At 38.4% G+C, this 20532-nt stretch overlaps 1 protein-coding gene across 1 annotated transcript in view; it reads left to right on the top strand.

Moving 5' to 3' along the window:
• tsnare1 (T-SNARE Domain Containing 1) overlaps positions 1-20268 on the top strand; it is a 74827-nt gene extending 54559 nt beyond the window's left edge. The window contains exons 11-12 of the mRNA XM_058646688.1: positions 7086-7195; positions 19619-20268. Coding sequence (XP_058502671.1) covers positions 7086-7181 — 96 coding nt within the window. The 3' untranslated portion in view covers positions 7182-7195; positions 19619-20268. The remainder of the gene's footprint in view (positions 1-7085; positions 7196-19618) is intronic.
• The last annotated feature ends 264 nt before the right edge of the window (positions 20269-20532 follow it).

Below are 20532 nucleotides of genomic sequence, written 5' to 3'. Positions count from 1 at the left end.
GAAAAAGGATAACGTAATCACAGTGGTAAAGCTGTGAATGATCACTCCTCTCAGACTTGGGGGTTGGGATAATGTGAACACTTTGCAGGGAAACTGTAGCTTATTGTTGTGTCACTCTTGCCCATCTAGGACATCTAGGTGTCTAAGTTGATGATCAACGATGATCAACCACAGTTGGGCCGGGGAAAACGGAAACCTAAATTAAAATAATGAATGGAACACCTGTATTATTAGACCATTACCATTTGGTGAGACACACCCAAAGGAGGGCAACAGATAATAAACAATAATGTTTTATATACTCTTTGGAGTGTGAATGTGTAGAATACTCAACATTTTTGCTGCAACCGATTACCAAAGAATTTAAAGTAGTATATACTATTTTTGAAACTATATCAAATAAATAATACATGTTATTACTAATGAAAGGTACTCAATTTATTTGGGATACATATATTAGGATGCTAATATGTTATGTTAGGATGTTTCTCAGTTGTCTGCTTATGTAATTAATTAAAGTGTTAAGATTCCACTCAAAAATCAATATTTATAAAGTAATTAATTGTCTGACATTTATTGTATATTATTAACCAAATTGAACACAACAAAAGTCACATTACCTTACCCTGCAGGTATACGTTCATTATTCCTAAATCACAATACAAGGCTTTGTCACTTGAACATAAGTATGTGGTGTTTTTTGGGCGCATTTGCTGAAACAGCACTTGCGCTCCTTTTTCGAGAAATCATCCAATTTCCATTTTCCATTGTGCAACAGTGGAACAAGTTGTTTAGACAGCATTATAGAACCTCTCTAAAGACCATATAATTACTGGTCATTCCAGACCACAAAGAAAGGCCACGACCACAGGATGGTTGATGGCTCTGAGACACTGCAGTAAGCATATTGTGGCGTTTCCAGTTACTGCTATTTGTGTAATGTGGTTTTGCTGCCCATAATGTTGTTGTTGTTTTTCTCTCCTGTGAATAATTAACCTCTGTACATTTAACCACTCTGTAGTTCTGCTCAAGCATTCAGCTCTACCCTTTCAGCACTTATGAAACAAAAACTGAGTAGAATGGTCATCTTTTGTGGACAAAGTGTGGCAAATCTTCTGTGGCTTTTATTACACTATCGTGATTATAATTTAAAAAAAAATATTTAATAGCAAGTTAATGACTTAATAACATAATGAAACACAAAAGTCTAATAAACCATTGAAAGATAGCACCCTGTGTTTTGCTACTAGCAAATCTGGAAGTGTCTGGAAATGTCTGCCGAGCTAAAAGCCACAACAGTGTGCCAACAGTGTGCCAATTTGACACACACACACATGCATAAGACATAATATAAAAGGTCTTATGAAAGCAAGGCTTATATTCCCTATATGCTCCATGCTTAGATCACCTTTCTTGCTGAAGGTGAATCATAAATAGCAACAATAAAGATGTCTTTGTGAGTCCACACAGCTTGTTTATTGTATCTAGGGGTTGTGGAGTCCTTGTTCTCACCAGGAGCCTTTTAAATGTATACATTTAGCATGCTATACTAAATCAATGGACTCATACTGCGCATCACACTTACCTCTTTTGTCTTGTCTTATGACAAAAGTCTTTTGTACCCAAAAGTGACAGAATTATTTTCTTCATTAAGGCTCCAAGAATCAAACATGCATATACATTCAGAAAATGATGATGATGATGATGATGATGATGTTATTGAGACACCCATGTCACCCCTTGGTTTGTGAACTACTGTTAAGTTTAGTATTTTGGCCAGCTCCATGTTTGGAAGAGTGAGGTCAGGCCTGACTGACAGCTTGTCTGCTGCATCTGCTCTAATTGTGATTACTAAGTCATGCTTTGGAGTCTGTTTGAAGCTGAAATGGCAAAGACCAAAAACTGGTATATTTGGCTCCTTTTCTCTTAGACAAATACAAAATGATTCATATTTGCATAGCCCCCCCCCCCCAAGAATATGTGCATTTTTATATACAATATATGGTTGAGCCAAAACAAGTTTCAACCAGCTTCATGTCATTGTTAATATCACTTATTTTAAGTTAAGACACAGTGAATGTCCCCTTGGTCTATGGAACATTGCATCGAGCAAATAGTTTTTATTTTATTTATTTTTTTAGTGGACTGTATACCAGACACACTGCAACTGTTGTTTTGTTTTATTGTATTTGGTTTATTCTGCTTGTAAATCATGTTTTTAATGGTACTTTACTTGTTTTTAAATTGTAAATATTATTATCCATTTATAGATTACAGTTTAATGGTGGGCGTAGACTGTACAGTGTGGTATTGTTTTCTCTTGGTTTTATGTGTGCTTTGGTGATTTTTTTTTTATTTCACTTATTTATCAGTGTGAATTTAATTTGTTTATCGACCATAACAGTGGCTGTGGCATCACTTGGTCAAGTTGCGTTACCTTGCGAGACCAAATATGCTTATGCTGGTGGGTGTATTTGTTCCATTATTGACAAGAGCTGTCACAGCACTTTCAGGATGCCAGGATTGTGAAGTCTGTTTATTTGTTGCACCTCTTAAATATCATAATCAGGGTGAATGCATGAGACTCTGGTTTTATGTAAATTGCATATAAGCCGATTACATGCAAGGCAGTTTTGCTGGAAACATTATTTATTTTATGGACTTCCAATTTTCCAAACCAAATGCGATAAAGGGAGAATAATATAATGGACATTAACATGTAATACACTGTTGTATTAGTAGGATATTTCACATAGCACACAAGGTAAGCTTTTCTCCTTGGACAGTAAGTTTGTCTCCCATGATAGGGAGACAGAGATGAGATGGACTGTTGGTTTGTGCGACAGTGCTATCAGCCATGATGCTACCAATGCATTTTTCCCCTGGAGAAAGAAATCTTTGAATTGGTCAGTTGCTGAAAGCCTGAAGTCGAATAAGTCATATATACTCTCCTTATCTATATCAAACTTTCATTTCTGTCGACGCACTGCTGAACTTTAGATGTTTTTTGAAAAAAAAAAAAGTAGAAATCTGTTTTTTTTACCAGAGAATGCCGTGCTATCCATTCAAACATCAGTGGCTATATAGGAGGAACATGGTATTTGTCCAAATGGTTTAATGTAGCTCTTTCATTGAGGGTTGTGGAGATAACATTGGGTGAGAGGCTGTGTACACACAGGTACACACACCAGCCTGTCACAGTGCCAACATACGGAGACAAACAACCAAAGCACATTCACACAATTCGGTCTTCAATGAACCTAAAGCACAATCGGCATGTCTTCGAACTGTAAGCAGAAACTGGAGAACCCCGAGAAAACCCACACACGTAGGAAACACACAACCTCTGACCAGAATTCAAACTGGGGACACCACACCACTATGCAGCCCTTTGTGGAGATGTTCTCCAAGAAAGTCATTATTTGTTCAAAATTGCATTTGCATTGTATATTTTTTTTCAAGGACTCAGTAGATTTATTTACATTACGCCTTGACAGTCACTGATGTAGACCCAAGTTTCACCTGAAGCTGCTTAAAGCTGCTTAAAGCTGCTTACATTCGTACAAGCACAGTCATAGTGAAATGGGACACGGAGTCTAGATCTAGTCATTGTCATATCAAATTAATTCCGAGCACTCCTGAATATGTATGCATGTCTTGTGGAACAATCAACTTCCTTCGTCATTACCCTAGTTGCCCGGCCTGACGTTTAATTTGGGTGATTTTAGGGTCTCGTTATTGCTAGATACAGCAGCTCAGCTGTATGCCAGCGATGTAGTTCTCTTGGCTTTGCCCTACATCGTGCACTGACTTCAGACGACAGACATGTGAAGCGGTCAAAAGGAGAGTTTATCCGTGAGACCAGTGTTCTTTGTCAGAGAATATTAATTACTCTATACAGTGGCAGTCGCGCCTGTTGAAAGATTTCAGGAATTTTTCTCATGATTGAAAATTGATTCAGCAACTGAGTTATGTTGTATCTTTGTCTTGAGAAGCTGAAGCTGAGCCAATTTATTTATTTCCAGCCTCACATATGTTCTTAAGAATTGAGTACTACACTCAATGCACTCTTATTAAAATAACCATCCAAGAATAATTTCATTGAAATCAAATCAGAGTGTGTTGTTTCATTTCCTATCCAGCAACAGAGGATATAACCTAACACATGATATAAATGTTTTGTCTTAAAGAGGCAACAGTCAACTCTCAGGTACTTTTGCTCAGAGTGTCTCGTACTTTGTCACAGTAAGGAAACTTCAATCAAGTCACTTTGTCATTGAAATGGAACCAAGAAAGTGAGCAAAATTTAAAGGTGACCAATAAAAATTACGTTTTTCTTCACCATTACACTTTGCAATCATAAATGATAGGATTATTGGTATTTCCACTTGCACTTCAAGTACAGTTGAATGGAAACACATGACATTAACATTGAGAAAATTCTCAATGAAGCTTAAATGTCCTTGTTGACAGCATATTTTATCATGGTGGCTATAGCTTATTGGAAGCATGTCTTACTGTATATGTCAGTGTTGACAACCTGGTTTAATTCAGTTATATCCCAGATTAAATGTACAATTCCCCACATATTTGACATCAAAAGTGAAATAAATGCTGTCTTTCTCTCTGGCAGCTTCCAGCACCCACTGGTTCAGAAGTACTGGCGCTAAGGACAATTCTCTGACAGATTAAGTCTCTGGAGATGAGAGCGTCCCGTTTCTATCCTCCTCTCTCTTCCTCTGCAAGTCCCACTGTCCCACCTCTCAGCCCATTCTGCAATCTGGAAAATTCTGGTTTAAAAATGCTGCAACACTTCCTTTGTTATACTAAGCCGCTTTTGTTCCTTCTCTACCTTATTTATTTTCCTGTTCCTCCCCAAATAACAACAGTGCTGGGAGGATTGAGCAAGAGAAATAGAGAAAGTAAGGAGTGAGTACGGATGAAAGGGGGAGAGAGAGAGAGAGGGAGAGAGGAATACAGTATATAGAGAGGGGGAACAACTCGGCACTGTCAGAGCGAGCAGAGAGAAGGAGAGGATGGCAGAGAAAGTTTATAAGGCGTAGTTTAGGAGGAAATGCGTGAGAGAAGCTGGGGAATCTGTGGTGGCCAGCTGCAAGAGGGGAGATAGTGGAGAAAGCCTTTTAATTCTCAATCCCCACAGAGCCTTTGAAAATTACCAATCTTCTTATCACAGACGCAGGGCTGCTTATGCAAATTGTTGTGGAGTGGAACGTTTAAACGGAAAATTACTCGACAGCATTTTTTTTTTCCCCTCCCTCTCCCCCTCTCCCTCTCTCTTCCATACAGAAAGCCTGTTTTGAGTCTCAGATAAGAAGATGAATTGCTCTCTCCGTGCTTTGAAGCGCGTCAGGATTTAAAGACTCCAGCTCGGCTCTGGTCTAACGCTGCTGCTCTCGCTGCCTTTGTAAGGGAAAAAGAAAAAAAAACAGGCTGGAAAAGAAACGAGAGAAAAAAGCATTTCAGAACAACATAGATTCTGTGCTCCAACACATCGTTACCGCCTGAGGAGACAAGTAAATATATAAATATTCCCCAACCCCTGCTTTTCACTCTATTTACTTCAGTATTTCTGCTCAACACAGTCAACAGTTTTCCTCTTTCCAAAAAATATGCCAAGTAATTGAAGTAAATAAAACGCACATGCTGTTTGGATAAATGTTTTGAAGCATTCATCTAAATTACACCACAGGCGATATTGGAAATAAAACTGAAAATGTTTCTGAATGGACCTGTAATCACTTAAAATGAAAATAATAGATTGAATGCGAGTGCTGATGAAATGGTGAGATTTTACACGTTTCGGGGGTTTAATATTGTGTGATCTGCAGCTTTTCATTGACAAACTGTCTGAATAGACTTCCCAGCACATCTTACTAGCACCAAGCACCAAGTGTGTTTTTTTTAAAAAGGATGCACATTTCTGTGCACACTTTCTGTAAAGCATGTTGTATGACTCATGAGTTTTCATAAGTCACTTAAATGATTGCAAAATAACATAACTTAATTTAACTTTGGCAATGAAAGCTTGTCCCTTTGCAGAAAGTAATTCCGATCACATACTTAATAGTTACTTACATTCCCCTTTAAAAAAACATATAGTTTCATAATTATATTATAATGCCTGTGCAACTGACAAACCTTAATTTCAGAGAGAAAGTGCGAGATGGAACCATTGTGCAGAAAAAGGCCTGGAGAGTTTTTTTTAGCAAATTAAAAACTCACATTTACAGCGGAAACTTGATCTTCAATTAAACCAAAATGAGCAATAACTTTTTGAAGTTGTTTTTCTTAGAATATTTTGACATTTGTGGTATTTCGTTAAAGAACAATGATGAAATGGTGGTAGAATATTAGGTGTTTTTTAATCCATTTAAAGTTTATTGAAAGCTTTTTTGATGAAGGTGATAATCTGCATAAGTCACCCTTTCATGAAAAGTTTTCTTCATTTTATTTTTTTTCATTTTAAAATGCCTGTGTCACACGAAACTGACAGCTCTTCATGGGCTGAATGAATAAGTTATAATAAGGAGGGGGGAGAAAAATACTGTATTTAGGTGTCTAATATGCTGTCCCTCCTCCACTTCCTCCCTCTAATCGTACGCCATCCTCCCTCATCACGCTGACAAGTTAAATGAGCAATCATGTCACACTGATGGCCAACACTTCAATTAACGCTTTCAAGATGTCTTATTTGTTCTTTTTGTGTGTGTGTTGTGAGTCTGAGTGCCTGTAAACATGTGCTGTGGAATTGTTTCGAAAACAACTTAAGGGGTGTAAGTGGGCTGTTGTGGCTGCGTGGCCATTAAACTGGAGCTTGACATTTACAGGGCTGCTAAAATAGAGTATTTAAGGTTTAGCATTTTAGTTTTCTTAACAGCAAAATCTACTTAAACCAGTGCCGTGTGACGGAAACCAACAACTAAGAGTGGACAAATTGAATGATGAAAGAAAAAAAAATTCTCTCACATTTAGCTTTATCTTAAAGGCACAGAATGCAGTGTAAAGTGTCCACTGGGAACTGTGACTCTTGAGCTGCACCCACATGCTGAATCCTTTCTCCACAGAGGCAGCTGAGGAAGAGGAAGTGTTACCTCCTGGTGGCTGGAGGGGTCATCCTCACCATCCTCGTCATCATCATAGCTGTTACGGCAAGAAAATAGAACTTGCCACTGAGGTAAGGCCCTGACGTGACATCATCTCCCTCAGTGTTCCATTAAACTACTGGGCAAATATTGTGTTATAGTTTAGACATGACAGAGCTGATTCTTTCCTTTTAATTTGAGGCCAATTTTGTCAACAGTGAGGAGGGAAAAACTCACTCTAACAGGAAGAAACTTTCAACAGAACCAGACAGTGGTGGGAGGTGGGGGTCAGTCTCGGCCATTAAAAGTTACAATATTTTGAACTTTTCAACACAAGGCAGAGTCGCAGCACTCCTCAATGTCACACTCGGCTCAGGCAGCTAATCAAATCAAGCAAGAGGTGGACTTTCACCAAAAGCCACCACCTTCACTTCCATCATTATCTTCATTTTATTTCCTGGATATTTCAAGGTGTTTTTGAAGCAAAGGCACCTGATGTGACGTGTCGCTGTGTGTTGGACGCCACAGAACAACACGTCCACTGTGCATGAAAGGTTCCAGTGCAGCAGGCGTCTGAGTTCACGTCTTCTAAATGTAAAAAAAAAGTTCCATCTTTTCCATTAAAACAGTGCTTAAAAAATCCCCGCATCTCACTAAATTCTCCTGAGTTCCTGTTCCATATCAGAGCTCATACTGCTTCTCTGTAGGCCAAATAAGACACTGGACAGTGGCATTGCCTCACTTTGAGCTTTATTACCTAATTATCCAGTAAGAGACATTCCATTCGTTCAAAGTTCTTCAATATTGCTTCAATATCCACTGCATAAACCCTGCAGTGCAGCTCCAAAATATCACTCTCTACATTTGTCATAGATCTGATAATGTCCTGTGTGACTGCTGACAAAGCAGTGTTATCTCTGTTTTTCCCATTATCCCATCACTGTCTCATAGAGTTAAAATGTTATTGTTCTCCTTTAAAAAAAAAAAAAAATCAAGTTCTCATTCTTAAAAAATGAGTGACACATAATAAAGCTGTAATAAAACGTCCATTGTTCGGTTAAGTTAAGACTTTAAGAATGTAAGCGTTTCAAACCTGACAAATTACAGGGCGGTGATCCGTCAAACCAACAGGCAACATTTTGCACTTTTTAGACAATATGTTACACACAATAAAACTGCACTAACGTAGCCAAGGATATTAAATTCCCTCTAGCATGAGTCCAAGTATATTGCCTTTTATCACCATTCATCCTTTTCCACACAACTACTAAATCATTTGCCTCCAGTAGCCTGAGTGCATCGCAGCATGATTCCAAGTCATTTCTGCTTCAGAACAATTAATACACACATATTTGTTTTTATAGCTTACTGAGGACACATCATAGACTTGATAGATTACCTAGCCCCTAACCCAGTTCTAACCCTAACCCTAAAACAGGTCCTAACCTTGAAAAAGCCCTTTAAAGTTGTGGGGCGAAAATGTCCTCACAAAATGGGTTTGTACGCTTTTTTTGGACCTCACAAAGATGTAGTACACACACAGACACACACAGACACACACATCTCTCCTCCCCTCAGGCTCATTAAAGCTGTCACTGTGAGTCTTTTGTACAAACACCACATCTGAGCCTTTAACCTTCATCAGCTCATACAGCAGAGACCTTTTCACAGCACCACTTGCATCGTTTCTATTCAGCGTGCTGAAAATAACCCGACAACACTGATATTAACCTACACTCAGGATGTAAGGTCTCATTCGTCATCATCATCTTCATTATTTAGCCCTTGTCTGGTTTCTTGGACAGTTTGTTGTTACAGGTCTCGTGTGAGTAGAGACTCAAAGTTAAACTCGTGGCCATTGTCAAAGGGAAGCCTCATGTATGAAGTGTTTGTATGCGTGTGTGTGTACTTATAAAACGCACAAAGTTATTTTCGTGAGGACATTTGTACTTTGTGGGGACATTTTGCCTGGGCTTTTTCAAGGTTAAGACCTGCTTTTAGGGTTAGGGTTGGAATTGGGTTAGGGTTAGACACTTAGAATGCATGATGTCTATGATGTGTCCTCACTAAGATATACAAAATGAATCTGTTTGTGATTTGACTGAGTTTTGGAAGTGACAGTATTCTTATTAAGTTTCTTTAATGTGAAAGGAATAAACTTGGGGTTTGAGGATGTTGTTTCAATATTGACCCATCAAATGCATTGGCTTAGGAAGGGAAATTATATACTTCCAAATATGGACGTCAAAATGCGATCATGTGAAGCTATTTTCATCTTTATTATGTGTCTTATCTTTTTTTGGGCAAATGAATTATGCCGTAATGAAAGTGTGGTGTACATAGAACATGGTTCAAGAGGATTTAAAGCAAAAATTGACCTCAAACACCCATTAATGTATGACATTTATTCATGTTTCCCTGAAAGAGTTCAGTACATGAAAGCAGGTTATATATGAGATGCAGACAGGAAAAGCATAAATGGAACACAACCAGGTGGCTACAATAGTGTAAAGAAACATTTGCTCTGATTATGGTCTGGAAGTTCCAATGTCGGACTAAAAGACACCTCCTATAGGGTATAGGGTTCAATTATTTAGATTTACTTGAGTTTTAACAAATCTGCCCAATAACACTGCAGCAGGCTTGACATATTTTATCCAGTTGCGATTGAAAACTCTCCTACAAACGACATGACATTCAATTCAAGACACCACCGTTTGTATGTAGTATTGATCATCGCTTATTTTCCTCCGAGGTAGGAAATGGAAATCTGGTGGAACAAAGCGTTCTATTCATAAAACAGCGGGCAGAATTGATGCTCCCATGGTGACGAGCGCAGCAGTTGGTGGTCAGCAATCAAATAGCCAGACACTATCAGTTACAAAAGCATGACAGTCTCAGCACTCGGAAAAAAAATGAGCAATGATTCATTGTGAAGACAGAGCGATATTGATGTTCACCTGTTGTGACTAAAAGCAGCACTAAAGTACAGACTAACTAATGACTATGATATGTTGGCAGATATTGTTTTGTAAAAAAAAAAAAAAAAAATCTATTAATATTTTCTGTTGCACATACACACATGTTTACCAGGCTCACAGGGGACTGTCATTCTAAACCAACCAACTGTGGACTTGTGTTTCTGGTCATTTCTAATGACCAGGTGAATGACTGTCTGCAGCCAGTCATTCACCTATTGAGTGCCTGTTTACTGCCAAGCCTTTCTTTGGTTCTTTTAAAAATGTTAACTTAAATTTGATCAACATATAAACCTTTCACATTATCACGGTGATAAATGGCAACTTTAATAGAGAATACTTTTTTAAAAAACCTTAAATCAAAGGCAACTAGGCTGCCTGCAATATCAAGGGTTACAGTATTAGCAAGACTGAATTTATTTTTTAATTATATGAACTAAAAATATAAATAAGTTACATCAGTGGACAATTACATTTTTATTCTTCAAAAAAGACAGGAAGTCATATTTTCCTGTCTTTTTTGTCCCTCATTTTTGCACACCTATTCTTTTTAGGACACGGCATGACTTGCTTTCATTTGGGCAGCCTAAACAAAGTGTATTCCTGGTTATGGTAACTTTAACCATAACCAGATAATGCCAAAAAGTCAGTGTGGTAACAAAGAGTTACCAAATACAACACAAGTACATCCTGGTCTATAGAATATGAGGCATAATTACTCACAGATACCTTGACTTTCCATTTAACATTGAATTATAACAACCACATTTATTTACAGCAGGGGTGGGCTTTGTTTGTGCCATACTAACAATGTAACCCATCTGTGAGCTTTATAAATCTATCCTTAACAAAATATCCACACATGAGCTGAGTAAAGAGAGCAGAAAAAAATATGATGATTTGATTCATATTGTCTACATATTTATATCTAGCTAATATTATTTTCTTCTATTTCATTTATCACAGTGTACAAATACCAAAGTATAACTTTATTATGATGGTATATTTTATAGCTGTTTTCACACTCAATGTGTGTATCTGTTTGTGTGTGTGTGTGTGTGTGTAAGAAATAGTATGTGTTGAGCAGAAGCGTGTTGAGTTTATTGCCACTAAAGATTCATATGAACACACTTGGCTGCAGAAACAACTGAGGGTTAATGCAGTGACTGCTCAACCATATAATTATTATTTTACCAGAAATGGGAGATTTAACAGACTTTGCATCCTCTGTTTATGTTGTATTGGCATAAATAACGGCAATTTTCGTGAAGACAGAGAATCACCATCCACAATACAAGTGATCATTTATTCAACTCGTCATCAGTCCATGAAAGCACTCTGAACTTTTGGCCTTTACATCATTATGGGTAATTTTCTCTCTGATTTTCTTAGTCAACACAACATGTGACTCTGTTCCAAGTGACTTTTTTATTTGCTTCACAGATATAAATAAATAAATAGACAAATACACACAGCCAAATGTTTGGGCACCAATTCAGTCAGTAGTCAGTGACACCTCCTCTGGCAGGAATCACCGCCTGCAAACATTGTGGTAAAATGATAGTCAATTACAAATTTTTTTGCTCATCTGGCGTGCACTTTATGTCTGACAAGCCAAATATTTTCCTCGACAAGTGTCAACAAGAAATCATAATTATTATTTTTGATAGTCACTTTACCAGGAGAGAAAACTTCCAGATTTTTGTCTGAACAAGTCTTCATTTGACTGTGTGAATACACACCGATGCATTCAGACTGTGAAATGAAGCTGGAGTCCATCCATATTCTTCTGCTCATCCATGTTTGGATGGGTGTTCAAGACATCCGTAATACCAGCGATGCTTTACAGCTTTTCCTGGGGGATCACAAGGCATAATCCCTCCAGTGGGTCCTGGGTCTGACCTTCAGATGCCCAAAGCTCTTCACCAAATCTCTAAGGCTGAGCCCAGATACCCTATGAAGGAAATTCATCTTAGCAATCTCCTTCATTGATCATTATCTACAGTTCATGGCTAACGTCATGAGGAACCGGGAGTCTTCTTCTTCGTCTTTTAGCTTCTCTTTTTAGGGGTCCTCACAGTGGATCATCTGCCTCCATCTCAACCTAGCCCAACTCTCCTCATGTCCTCAGGGCGACCATGCAAACTCCATACAGAAAGATCTAGCTTGACCTTGGTTTGTTCTGACCACCGACCTCTCTCGTGCTCCTTTTGTCCTATCAGGAGAAATTTAAAATCTCATCAGTCAACTCACCAATTTCCTCACATCCATCCATTACACAAAGTGTAACCTTTCGCCGAAGAAAAAACTGAAAATGTTGTGTGTGATTTTAAGTTCAAGCATCAATTATCAAGTGTTGAGAGTATAAATCAAGCTCACGTCTTTTTTCCTTTTCATAAACAACATAATTCAGGTGACCAAACCATGACTATCTGAACTAGACCTTTGAAACATGACAAATCACTCACCAAGGACTCAGTTCAAAAGCTGTTTAAATGGCAACAAGTGTGTGTATGTCTTTTTCTTCCTGAAATAGCAGCCAGTGTTTAAAAGTGAGTGAGATAGTGACAAAGAGCAGAGTCAGGAGAAGCAGAGAGGAGAAAAGCATGAGCCATACATCAGTTTAATGACATTGACAATGACAAGAATAACTGGGGAGCTGCTTCTGCTCTCAAATCAATAGCCTGGCTCTTTATGGTGCCCTAAATAATGCAATAACTGCACCCTGACACTTATTCTTATTTGAATCATGTTACTGGAACTGCCCTCGCTTCTTGTTCACACAGTCATTTGCGGATTTCTGGATATGCAAACTATAGCTAAATGCTAAATCTAAAGTTGTGAATTGTGTTAGGGTCACTAAATTCAGGTCATTACTGCTTATTAGACACAGCAGAGACTTACTTCTATATAAATATAAATAAATTGATTTTAGAGAAGATTATATTTTTCAGTCATGGGATTATGAATAAAATATACTTGGGACATTCCATATAACCAAATATATTTTCAAATATAAATTATTTGGACATTTACAGTAAGAAAAGTCTTGGCTCACAATTAATTATTGTCGTGATACAATATTGAGAAATATTGATAAGATACATGAAAATGATTTGAATATTTAAACTCTATCACTGATGGCTGAGTCCAGAGCGGCTGTAGAGATAACTGAGGTTGAGGAGAACAGGACCATTAGAGTTCAGCTTCTGAAGCAGAGCTGAGTGATGGCGGCAAGGCTGTAAACTGACAGAAACAAGTAGAACATGAGTCACAGAGTTACTTTTTACGGATGGCAGGTGAAAAAACATCAACAGTCATGGTGGGGTAGGATTTATTACCACAGTCTGTGACTGAACAAGCTGCTGAAGGGTGGAATAACGAGAAGATTTCATGTTGCTGCAGGTGAATGTTGATTTGCTGATTGATTAGACTCAGGTGTGCTGACGGTGTGAAGGAAGGGGTAAAACACCAGAGAACAGGGAGTAAGGGGAATTGGTTTCCAACAGTGCTAGTGTAGTGTAGAGGCTTTTTTCCCTCACTGGTATCCCATCAAAACTTTCCAAATAATGTAAGGACATTTCTGATACAGAGTCTGTATTTCTCTAAAGAAATTTTACTTTTTTAAAGTTACATTTTTAATTACTTCAACCACCACACTCTTCAAGCGATCTGGATGACTGGACACCACCAGGTGTAATATGATGTGTTTGTTTTTTTCACAACTGAAAACAGTGTGAACCCCTTTGTTTTCAGTCGAGCTTGAACAAAAACGATAGAACAAAGAAGATAATTGCAAACACTGTTTGTATTAGAAATAGTTTTATTAAAACTTTCCGATATTTTAGAAAAGACGTCCTTAATTGTACTTTTACAAATTCATATCAGTAAATGGTTAAATGTATCATTATAGCACAACATGTATTGATTTGACTAGTTCTGTCTGAACAAGAACACTTATTCAGTTCTTTCAAATACAGCTACTTCTGGCTTTAAAAAAAACAACATTTTGCTGACCAACATTAATATGAATCTCAAGGCTTCAAAATGGGAGTTCACTAACTATTTTGCCAGTGTACCAGTAGCACTGGGAGCCCTATTTTACAAAGTCATCTTTGGGTCTGGCTGCTGTTAGACCTCATGGAACCCTGAGTAGACGTACTTGACATGTACAGTGGGTGCTTCATGTCTCCGAGCAAATGCAGAACCACTCATGTAGACCCTGAACACAGATGGATGGGCACAGAAATTCAAACTCACTATTGCGCTTCTCATACAAGAGGGATATATGAAGGATTTTAGCTGTTCTGGATATTATTAGGGGACAAAATCATGTCCCGCAGTGTCAGCTAGCGTTCGGTATTAACAGGTCATGGTTAAGGTTCCAGATAAGTTTTTGGTTCGGCTAGACCTGAGTGTGCTGCCCTAACAATAACTGTAGAAACCAGTATGTGTATACTGTATACCGTATTTCTTGCCAGTTCACCTGCTGAATCTTAAACCTGTCCCTCTGATAAATATTGAAGAACTAATGCAGTGGATGTGCGTTATATTTAGCTCCTAAAGCTGCTTTTATCACTATGAAACATAGCAGACATGCGCGCAATGAAAGAGGCTTATTCAAATGATGTAAAAAAGCTAAGATGACAACACAGTGAGAATTCAGGGGGTATATACAGCATATTCCCTCACTTTTTATTGCTCAAACACTCATGACATGCTTGAGTGGTGCTCAACAATCCAGCGCCCGCATCAAATATACTGTTTATGTACAGTATGTTGCAGTGACTCTGTGTCCCTCTCGAACAGAGATCGGCAGCGGTGAAGCGAAACTGTGAGTTGCCGCCACAGTTTGTGGAGTTCATTGGGCCTGCTATCGTTAATCCATGTCTATGAACAAGTGTGACAATAAGCTCTCTGTTTGAACAGCAATCCTCTTAGGCGAAGCTTTGTGGGTAAACTCGCTTCATGCAAATTCTAAACCCCATTAGCTTTGAGGGACTAGTCAGCTGCATTGAGATTAATAGCCAAGTGACTACCTGATTTAATATGGTTATTTCACATGTTCCAGAGGGGAAAATAAACAACAAAGTTAATGCAAGTCATTTGTCAGTCAGTCTCTCTTTTCTAAGTGGTGAAAGTTTCCCCATGTATTCAAATATGTCACTAGTGAAACGATGGGAAACCTGTAAGTTGAAAATGAATACATTAAAAATAAGTTTCATTTGTTTAATATGTTAAACAATTGTAATGTAAAACAATAGTTATGGTAAGAAGGTGTTTTGTCATGCATTGTACATTTCAGTATAGTCGTATCTGAAAGTGTGTTCGAGATAAATGCAGCAAGTAGAGAAAGTGCAATGGAATTTTTCATTACAGGGTGAAAAATGAAAATCCTTATTTATCTTTTTTTCCATGCCGTCAGCTTACTCCAAACTTTGCTGCAGGGGATTACTGGTTGGGTGTGTGAGGCTCTGTCACTGCAAAGTGGGAGACAACTTACTGTGACAACGGTGATCTGAGTGCACTGCCAACTCACAGCTGAGGAGAAATGATTTTGCCCAAAGTTTCTGCAGGAGCATTTAAGTACTTCCTTGTGACCTTTAATACCCAATGAAATCAAAATACCAACCTCCCTTTCCACATCTGAATACAAGCAAACACTCCCAGCATGCACTGCCAACAGCTTTCCAGGAGATCGGAGATTACCTAAAGCTGACTGATTACTTAAATAGGTGAAATGAGTGTCATCTACCAGTGCAGGGCTTACTGTTGAATCACATCATATGAAAACTGCCATGGCTGTGACAGCTCGAAGGGACTCATATTCAGGTGTTCTGTTGTGGTTCTGTGCTTTTTTTTTTTACTTTGGCAAAAAAATATGTGCCTCTGTAGCACTGGTGCCTTCAAATTACAGCCCAAAGAAAGTTCATATATATGTGGCAGATAGATATTACTGCTCACTATATTCTGGAAATAGTAGGAATTAGCTTATTAATACATATATATTATAAGTTAGAGGTGTGTATGTGTGTGGTGGGGAGGGGTCGATACAGTGAAATACCGCGATGTTTTGCATGGTGATATTATCCCTCTAACACCTAAGCCTGCTTTGTTTATTTTTAACCAGAAAAAAGGGCCAGGAAAAGTAACTAAAATAACAAATGATGTGTTTGAGTTGAAACAGTCCAAAAAATGGAAACTATGTACGAGCATTTTTCCAACTCTTTCCTCTCTGATGACAAAGACACTGATTCGCCGGCTTCCTGCAACAGCGCAAGTGAAATTACCGTAATAACCACACGTTGGCTTTGACTTGCGACTTCTCAGCTTTCAGAAACCATTGCGTAATTACGGTATTGTAAAGTGCGCTTGTGCAAACGTGACTTCTTTGATATGCTCAGTGTTAATGGGTTAAATCGCTTTTGAGACACCAAGTATCTTTTTTTGCATATAGCTTTTAAGCTGATGTTGTAAATTAAAATAAAACTTTTTATGGACTAGCATAAAAAAAATCTGTTTCAGTCCACTAGAGGCTGCCAAGTGCTCACTACAGCTGTTGTGTGAGCATCGCAATTCATGATTTCGTCTATCACAATACAGTGACAATATCATATTGTGGTATCTTTGGCGATTCCCACCCCTGTGGGTTCAATCGTTAAACGAGGGTAAAGATATATGCATCATTTATACATTTGCTGACACTTTGCTGTGACTATAACGTTTGTATTTTTTTTACATTACTTGGACGGCGAGTGTGTACGTTTATAATTAATTACACCAACATTTTGCAAATTATGGAAACTGCATCATCAGCATAAAAGAAAAGACGCTTTGTGATTTCACTGTTGTTACTTGGGAAAAATATAACAAATAGCATGACATTCATTTTGGGTGTGGCATTCACTGAGCTAATGACTGACAGTCAGTGGCAGTGCCATGGAACAGCGTTTGGCTGTGATTGATACGAGCCATTAGCTTCCTGCATCTAGATACTGTGTTTTGGACTTGGGGATTGGACAGCATCAATTTATCCCACCAATTTATCTGTATCGATCTGTGGACTGGACTGAAAGCTCTACATTTTTCACTACACAAGATAGAATACTGTAGCTGCCTCACTCTGAAGCGCATCACGCAATTTGAATTTTTGATGATTGCATAGAGCTCTTACGAAAACTTAAGGTAATAAAGGTTTTTATAGTGTGTCTTGAAATACAGTAAGGCTTTACATTTTAGTCCAATACACTTCTACCCCAGTAAACTTGAGTTGTGACTTATTTCCCCCGCGACTCTGGATGCCCAACTTCAGCGTCGCGATACAGTATCTGATATGAAGTGATCACGTAAGCGTTGTCTGTGGGTTCCTATCGCGTAGCAGTGATCCACCACCTCTGGCATCCTCAGTATCTTTGGTGATCTGATAAAAATGCTCTCCCTTCAGCCTGTTCCTGACTTCATCTATCCACCATCTTCACTTTTTATGAACACGATGAGACAAGTTGTATGCTGCCTGTTATATGCGTCTGTGGATGTACATCCCGCTGCTTCCTGTCGAAATGGCATTGCTTGCTGGTGTTGCATGATGGGATTGCATGGTGGCAGCTACCACAGCACTGTTGTCCTATTTCCTTATAAAGAATTCACTGAAATCTGATTTTCCTCTCACTTCATGACACACACCATCTCGCACAAAAACAGCACAAAATCTGACTGGATAAAAAACATTAGCCTATTTACACTTTATTAATAGAAAAGATGCACATTAATTTGGATGCTACATTGGTGGGTTATTTTGTAAAGTACACTTTTAAAGAGTTTACAGTTTTTCGATGTGGTAAGGAGCTCAGATGACGGAACCTGCTCCTGATTTGTGCTGAAAGTTGGGAGTTGAGGTTCTTAAAGCACCTTAACTGAAGAACTTAGTGAACTGAAGAACCATGGGGAAGCTTCAGAACACAAAGAAGAGGCTGTCTGACCTGAAAACATGTCATGTTCCCCTGAAGTAGCTTACTGGGTAAAGGGCTGTCTGTAATGATGCCACTGTGCAAAACAGACTTTAAGTATATGCTGTAGAGAAACATGAGTATATGACCAGCCACAGTGAAAATAACCGCAGTCAAACGAGTTATATTAAAAAGCTGTCATTTGATATGTGAAATGCTAATCTTCACCCCAGGTTTTAGTTACAGACTGGTAACTGCAAAGCTCATCAATCCATGCATATTTATCAGTGAGAGTTAATTGGCTCAGGCCTAATAACTGTTATCTTTCAACCGTATGAATTAACCATGTTGTTCACACCAAGCAGACGTTTCGTTATCTTTTCTGTTCATTTTGGAGTCTGGTTTATTTTATGCATGTAATTATCTGACCTGAAACTGCCCACAAATCTATTAAACTTTGACGGCATTAGTGTGTGTTTTTTGTAAACTATGAAAATTAATTGAATAACAGTACAGTATACATTGGTCATGTATAGCAAGGGAGAGATGATATCCCAAACATAACTTGCCCACTGTTCTGCTAACCTATATTATTCTAATTTGAGTTTTTTTTTTCTATTTACCATTTGTTGCCTTGCAAAATCATTAAGAAATGTATAAATATATATTAACACCTGCTCTTCACCGTTCTCTTTTTACTGCTTTGCTTCGGGAATGGTCGCAGTTTTCGTTTTCTGAGTTCTGCGATGATTAGTTTGACTGCTCAGCACAACATTCCAGTCCATTAACCCTAAAGCCAACTTATCGATTTGGAAAATCATCTCTCAGTTCACATCGTCCCAGTTTGTCAGTATTATTTTGTCCATCTCTGCTGCCAAATATGACATTTTTTTATAACTTTAAAATCCCATTTACATTCTGATGTCCATCAACTCGTGAACTGAACCAACATATTTTTTAATGAAGCTAATTTCCACCATTTTCAATGAGGCTTTCTCTCGTTCATCTTTGGTTTGAATCTCAACATTAACCAGTGTTGCATATCCTTCTTTATTAATTACATTAAAATAATACACACATCATGGAGCCCACATATGTATAAAAAATAAAAAGTAAAAATAAATAAATAAAAACTGTATTTTGATCAGATTTGACTGTGTTCACCACAGACTAACATGAGCCACGTTATCTTCTCTCCTTGCTGGGCTTAATTCACTTACATGTTTTCTATTGGTCGACGATTAACTATAATTTAGATGAAAGTGATGTGCTTTGGCCTTTTCGGGACCAGACCAGTCTGCTAGTGTGTGATTAATGAACCACTTCCATCTTCAGCACTATGAACTCTGGCCCGACATAATTAAAACTCACCAATCATAAATTACTTTTCCCTTAACCTGCGACACTTTCAGAACACGTGTGTTTTTTTAACCAATAATTTACAAATGAAAGGGAATCATAAAAAAAAGCAAGATGCACTGATCTGTATCCTCCTGTTGCTGTGAAATGCTGACCCACCATCTCTGAACATGAGTTATTGGTGTCTGCTGAGTGATTGATGCCCTTTGTCTGCTCTGCTTGTTTCTCGCAGGTAGCGTCACCTCAGTGCACCTGCACTGTCTGATCCCTGACCCGAGCAGCTGGGTTCCAGTAAGAGGGAGCTGCCCCGCAACATCTCTACTCCATCATCCGTGGCTCCGTCTACACGTGCTTCAGTCTGGGGATGGCAGACTTTCTCAGTATCAGTTTGTCAAGTGGTGGCCCCCAGTCCGAGCCCCTCATGTCATCATTTCCACGCTTGTTTTCCTTTTTTTAAAAATGTTTTATGCTGTTTTCTGTTGCATGAATGTTGCCATCGATGCTGAAATCACCAATGTGAATTTAGTCATTACACCAGGGAGGGGTACAGGCTCGGGTGCTTCCAGTCTTGGATGTGATTGGTTGCGGTTGTATATCACACACTGGTAGCTCCTCACTGTTTGTTTTTTTGTTATCAGAGGACGAGATGAAGATGGAGCAGGGGCTACAAGGTGAGACACAGCAGCTGGAGCTTTACTGTCCTCACTGCTGCACTGTATGCTCCAATTCTTTTATGTTCTCCTACTGACGTTAACCTCATATTTATCAATGTGCCGTGTCATTTAATTAGCAGTGTATACAGTATTGTACTATTCCTTGTTATTAGTAAATATTATTTGACTAAATATATCTTCCATAATAAAATTTTATGTTGAACAACAACAGGAAGTTCTGGCTGTGTTTGTGTTTGACCGAAACGGAACCGCTTTAAGACTTTTCTACATGTGTTTCTACATGATATTGTCAGCTATTGTGTTCGCCCACCATTTGCTGTATTTTAACGCATTGTGGGAGGTTAAAATATGTCAGTATAAAGGCCCTTTCACATAGAGTTGTAATAACCGGTTCCTTTTTAGGATTTGGCTCCCTCTGAGTCCCTAGAGTCACTTGAGTCAGTGTTGCAAAAATCGCCGGCTGAAGAAAGTA

Source organism: Solea solea, chromosome 13 (genome assembly GCF_958295425.1).
Source record: "Solea solea chromosome 13, fSolSol10.1, whole genome shotgun sequence".
NCBI classification, from domain to species: Eukaryota; Metazoa; Chordata; class Actinopteri; order Pleuronectiformes; family Soleidae; genus Solea; species Solea solea.
This window is presented reverse-complemented; position numbering and strand designations above follow the sequence as displayed.